Here is a 6565-nt window from a genome sequence, read left to right as displayed (position 1 = left end):
TCATGATAGTAAAATAGGGCATTCTAAGTCAATATACTGCAGTATTTCCTCTCTCAATCAGTAGAAAATATGGTTAACACCCGGTCATGCATGAAAAAAAAAAATACCGTCATGTACCGTGAAACCGGTATAATTTTGAAAAATACCGTGATATAAATTTTTGGTCATACCGCCCAGCTCTAGTATTAAGTATCATGAACTAACAGTGACCAATACTTTTACAACATTTAGCTATTCATCTTGTTTAATGTGAACAGTTACGTTTCGGTTTGGTAAGATTTTTTAATGTTTTTTTGATAGAACTCTCTTCTGCTCACCAAGGCTTCATTTATTTGATCAAAAATACAACTGTAAATTTGTGAAATGTTATTACAATTTAAAATAACTGTTTCCTATTTTAGTATATTTTAAAATATAATTTATTCCTGTAATCCAAAGCCGGGTTTTCAGCATCGTTACTGCAGTCTTCAGTGTCACATGATCCTTCAGAAATCATTCTAATATGCTGATTCAGTGCTCAAAAAACATTTATTATATCAATGTTAAAAACAGTTACGCCGCTCAATGTTTTTGTGGAAACTTTGATAATATAATATTAACAATACAATACAATTTTTTTGAGATTCTGTGATGAATAGAACGTTTAAAAGAACAACATATATTTTGTAACATTATAAATGTCTTTACCGTCACATTTGATCAATTTAATGCATCCTTGCTGAATAAAATTAATCTTACATTTTATTTATTTATTTTAAGCATAAAGATTAATACAATTATGAATCTCAATTCTTAAAATAAATAAATCGTACCAAAAACTTTATCATTTATAATACATTGCTACACTCTAAAAAATGCTGGGTTGTTTCAACCCAACTTTGGGTCAAATATGGACTAACCCAACTTTTGGGTTAAAAATTTAATGTAAAAATGTAACCCAAAAGTTGGGTTAGTCCATATTTGACCCAAAGTTGGGTTGAAACAACCCAGCATTTTTTAGAGTGTACACTAGTGACAAATAATATGGACCATTTTTTCACACAAAATGTCATTGTAAGTACAGTTTTATAACTTGCATGCATTTTGTGTACTGCTAATTAAGTTAGTAAATTGATTTGACGCACGACTACATTTCCCATCATTCTCTGTTGCAGAATGAGATTTATTTTAAGCATAAAGATTAATACAATTATGAATCTCAATTCTTAAAATAAATAAATCGTACCAAAAACTTTATCATTTATAATACATTGCTACACTCTAAAAAATGCTGGGTTGTTTCAACCCAACTTTGGGTCAAATATGGACTAACCCAACCGTTGGGTTACATTTTTACATTAAATTTTTAACCCAAAAGTTGGGTTAGTCCATATTTGACCCAAAGTTGGGTTGAAACAACCCAGCATTTTTTAGAGTGTACACTAGTGACAAATAATATGCACCATTTTTTCACACAAAATGTCATTGTAAGTACAGTTTTATAACTTGCATGCATTTTGTGTACTGCTTAGTAAAGTTAGTAAATTGATTTGACGCACGACTACATTTCCCATCATTCTCTGTTGCAGAATGAGAATATTATATGAAATTGACCAGCAAGTGCATTTTATTCGGACCAAAAAACCATCAAAATTTTAACTTCTAAACTCTTCTACATGAAGTTCCCAGGAGGACTGCAGCACTGATCCACAGAGAGTCACTTTGGAGGGATTAGTTGCGTTTGACCTGTAGCTTCACTCACCTTCAGTTGCAGACAGCTGTGGCTGTAGGAGCCGAGTGTTTGACCCATCCTCAACCTCAGGCTCAGCTGGGGTCAGGCCTGAGCTCTGCAGGGCTCGTTCCTCGTCCTCATCACACGAGGAGCATCTCTGTGTGGACTCGGAGCCGCACTGGGGGCTGTCTAAGATTGCGCCGGTCTGAACGAGAGGCGCATCATGTGCATATCCCACATCTGCCTGGCTGCTTCCCAGTGATGGATTTACCAATCTGGCAAAAATATGCAAAAAAAAAAAAAAATGCAGATGAGATACAAGAATGTGGTCTTTTATTTTCTCAATTTACACAATACCCAGATTGCTTGTTTAAAATAATGATACCACTCTGAATAAAATCAATCAATCACAAGCAAAGCGTTTATACTTTAGAATAGAGAGAGTCTCAGTCTATGGAAAATGAGAAAATGTAACATAAAAGCCAACTATCATGTTACTTTCTAAAAACAGCAGCAAAATACACAATAATGACATAATAATGTAATTCTGCTTTTTTTTAAAATATTTTTCACCAATAATTCTGTTAATAAACTGGAACTAAAATAATACGTGTGGTACCGTTCAAAAGTTTGTGGTCAGTAAGATTTAAGAAATTGGGGTCAGTAAGAAATTAATTACCATTTTATTCAACAGGGATACATTTAAATAGCCCAAAAGTGACAGTAAAGACATTTATTGTAAAAAATATATATATATATTTCAAATAAATTGTTCTTTTGAATTTTCTATTCATTAAACAATCCTGAAAAAAAAAAATGTATCAAGGTTTTCATAAAAATATTAAACAGTTTTTAACATTGATAATAATCATAAATGTTTCTTGAGCAGCAAATCAGTATATTAGAATGATTTCTGAAGGATCGTGTGACACTGAAGACTGGAGTAATGATGCTGAAAATTCAGCTTTGCATCACAGGAAAAAATTTCATCTTAAAAAATATTCATCATTTAATATCATTAATTGATTAATATTAATTGAATTAATTAATTGAAATAATATCATTAATATCATATAATTTAAACTAATAATTCACAATATTACTGAATTTCATTTTATTAATTAATTGAAATAATATCATTAATATATCATTTAAACTGTAATTTTTTTACTGTACTTTTGATTTAATACGCACATCTTTGGTAAGCATAAGTGACTTATTAAAAAAAAAAACACCAATATTTTGAACAGTAATGTTAAAAATCGATTGAATTTTGTCAGCAATTGTAAATGAATCTGCTGAATTTTTTCAATTCAATTCAAGTTTATTTATATAGCACTTTCCACGATACAAATCGTTGCAAAGCAGCTTTACAGAAAATTAAATTTCTACAATATATTAAGTAGTAGCTTGTCAGTGCTGACTGTCAAATTGATGTACACATGGCAGAAATTAGGGCTGCACGATTGACAAAAATCATAATTGTCGATTATTCCCTTGAAATTGTCATTGCGATTATTAATTACGATTATCACAATTTACATTGAATGATGTTTATACCATTGTTTGATGCAACTGCATGCCGTATTTTTATATGAAAATAAACAAGCTGAAAACACTCTAACTGAAAAACCTTTAGTGCTTTTCTATAGTATTAAGCCTCAAATGTCAAATATACATCGGATTGGTTTCTTCTTTAAATTATAAAAAAGTTAAAATATGAATGGTATTATAATGTTATACTAAAACTAAAACAATGGAAAAACCCTTAAGATAACATGTAGAAAGAAAAAAACATATCTTAAGCGCGCAGAATAACATAAGTGGACTTTGAACGATTAATTGCCACTTTGAACGATTACGTAATTGTGGCATCCATAATTGTAATCGCGATTAGAAATTCGATTAATTGTGCAGCCCTAGCAGAAATGTACGGTAAAATTCAGTTAATGACGCAATCAAACAGACGATGAACACTATTAACATCAATGATTATAATTTGATCTAGATCTGCCAGACTAAAGATCTAAACCTGATCCTTTAACTTCATTTGAATGTGAATGTGTCTGGCTGAAGGACCCACCCTTCATTGAGACCGTTGTGAGAGTGAAAGGGACGAGTCTCTCGGCCACGGCTCTGGCTCCAGGTGTCATCGCAGCACAGAGACGGGATCAGGTGCACAGGACCTGGAAAACAAAGCGCACATGAATCTAATGCCATGACAGTCATCCTTCCTGTGACACTCCAGAACTGTGTGTGATTAATACAATGATCACCTGACAGATAATTACTGGCTAATTGACCTGTTTATCCTCAACAAATCCTCAACACACAGTAAGACTTCTGAAAGGTGTGTGAATGTGAAACTCACCGCAGGTCTGTCCCGATCCGTGACGACAGTGACAACAAGGCCGCTGGGAAAACTCCAGAGCTCTCCGATCCAAACAAGACAACTCGGACCCCACATAAGGACCCTCATGGGACCTCAATGAAACTGAGACAATGACACACGAAACAACAGGAAACGACCGTTATCAGAATTGTGAGACAAAATGTCGCAAAAACTTTTTTTTTTTTTTTTTTATTCAGTGGCGGAAACGGGCTTCCATAAAAATCCTTGTAATGCATGACCTCATGCTTTTAAATAATAGCAGCAACAGTAACATAATAAAAGACGACAGTGTATATTAAATTATTTATATAAATATATTATATGAATTACACTACCGTTCAAATGTTTAAGGTCAGTAAGATACTTTAATTCTGCGAGGATATTTTAAATTGATCTTAAGTGACCTTAAAAACCTTTACATTGTTTCAAAATATTTCTATTTCAAATAAACGCTGCTCTGTTCAAAGAAAATATATATTTTTAAATATATTAAAATATATTGTAGCATTTTCACAATATTAGTGTTTTTACCGTATTTTTGATCAAATAAATGCAGCCTTGATGCATAAGCGACTTCTTTCAAAAAAACATTAAACTCAAACGTTTGAATGTAGTGTAAGTGTAATTATTAATACCAATAATCAAAACTATCCACCAAGAAATATTGTTTATTTGCTGTAGGCAAATTTTATCATCGGAAATTAAGTCAGATCTGTCAGTATCATTCATTACAGTGTCAACTTTTGTATCAACGTGGCAAAATTGTGAGAAAATTGTAAAAAATATTACATTTTAATATTGACTATGCTAACCAGTTTACACAAATAATTAAAAACAGCAGTACCACTGCCATCAAATAAATGCATAAACAAAATGATAGAAAGACTCATATGCTTTCTTACACTGTTTAAAGAAGCTCCCACGTGAATTATGATTTTACAGATATACTAAGAATTGTAGTAATTATGGATGGTATTTGGCATGCATGTAACTAACTACAAAATCATAGTTACCATGATACTGTAAATATTTGTAAGGCGTGATTACAGATACTTTAATAGCACGAATAGAGATCATTTAATAGCACAAATAATACATTTATACAATGTATACCATGTCGCTTATACTATAACACTGATAAGTAATCAGGGGAGAATGCAGATGGTGTGACTCACCTGGTTTCTTCTCCAGCAGTTGTCTCTTACAGTAGATGATGCACAGGATGAAGAGGGCGAGCAGGACGGTGGCCAGCGCACTGCAGATGACCGCAGCTAGAGCCATGTCTCTGGGGCTGGTCACCGCAGGCTGGACAGGTACAAAATCTACTCGCCCCATACCTGACAGATACACAGCAGAGACAGGAAGTGACGTCACTCCATTACTCACTCTCATGCAGATTATCTTCCTTCTGTGCAACACAAAAGGAGATTTCAGACAGAATGTGTGTTATGTGCTTTTACATACAAAAACAAATAGTGACCAGGACCTGTCAAGCTCCAAAAAAAAAAAGAACAAAATGCCACCATAAAAGTGTTGTGAACACCTATTATGGTTCTACTATAATGCTTTTTTAAGAGCGTGACAGGGTCATCCCTAATTTACTTTCATTGTATAAAAAGAGCTGCGTCGACATTCTGCTAAAGTGCTTATTGAAGAAAAATGGTTTGAACTAAATGATTACGACTAAATCAAAAAATATTAAAAAGGGCAATTATCGTTAACTAAAACAAGCTATTTTTGTTCATTAAATAAAATAAAACTATAAATATTAGATTTAAAAAATGAACAAAAATTAGAAATGATGCTTTGTCAAATTGAAGTACTAAATTTACTAAAATAACTGGAAATATATAAAAACTAAAACTGAAACAAATAGCAATATTAAAGGAAAAACTAATAAAAATGACAAAAGCACTTAACAAAATTGCTAAAAATTAAACTGAATTAAACTGAAAATTTAAAAAATAAAAGTTGACTCAAACATTAATAAAAACTATTATAGTATATAAATAATACTAAAATAACACTGCCCAGAAGGCTAAAGGGCCCAATTCAAGAACAAATGGGTGTGAGGTAATTTTAAACAAATCTGGCCAAAAAGAGAGTTTGTTTCTTGAGACTTCTTTTAGAGTTTGTTTCGGTGGGTTGAAACAGCTCGCTGATTTTTCTTTATCACCTAAGTGCAAGCTTTCCAGAAAACTCGAGATCAGACACAGTAAAGAGATCAGAAACAGCAAACCGTTGGCAACTAATTCAAATTTCTGTTTGCCTCTGAGCGAAGAACGTAGAAGAACTTTTCAGTTAGTATGTAAGGGCCTTAAAGGGTTAGTTCACCCAAAAATGAAAATTAGCCCATAAATTACTCACCCTCAAGTCATCTTAGGTGTATATGACTTTCTTCTTTCAGACGAATCCAGTCGGAGTTATATTAAAAATGGTATTTGATCTTTCAAGCTGTTTCA

General features: G+C 32.5%; 1 protein-coding gene across 2 annotated transcripts in view; it reads right to left on the bottom strand.

Annotated features, from left to right (window-relative positions):
• Positions 1–6565, bottom strand: part of LOC107724960 (tumor necrosis factor receptor superfamily member 19-like) — a 40932-nt gene that overhangs the window by 2336 nt on the left and 32031 nt on the right. Inside the window, exons 6-9 of one of the 2 annotated variants that reach the window (XM_016534058.1) lie at positions 5279–5440; positions 4083–4205; positions 3795–3897; positions 1742–1986 (exon numbers count right to left, since the gene is read on the bottom strand). In XM_016534058.1, coding sequence (XP_016389544.1) covers positions 1742–1986; positions 3795–3897; positions 4083–4205; positions 5279–5440 — 633 coding nt within the window. The remainder of the gene's footprint in view (positions 1–1741; positions 1987–3794; positions 3898–4082; positions 4206–5278; positions 5441–6565) is intronic. The other variant, XM_016534059.1, reaches the window with a different exon arrangement.

This window comes from Sinocyclocheilus rhinocerous, unplaced genomic scaffold (assembly GCF_001515625.1).
Source record: "Sinocyclocheilus rhinocerous isolate Xijiao unplaced genomic scaffold, SAMN03320098_v1.1 scaffold996, whole genome shotgun sequence".
NCBI classification, from domain to species: Eukaryota; Metazoa; Chordata; class Actinopteri; order Cypriniformes; family Cyprinidae; genus Sinocyclocheilus; species Sinocyclocheilus rhinocerous.
The sequence above is the reverse complement of the archived record's forward strand: the minus strand, read 5'-3'. Positions and strand labels throughout refer to the sequence as shown.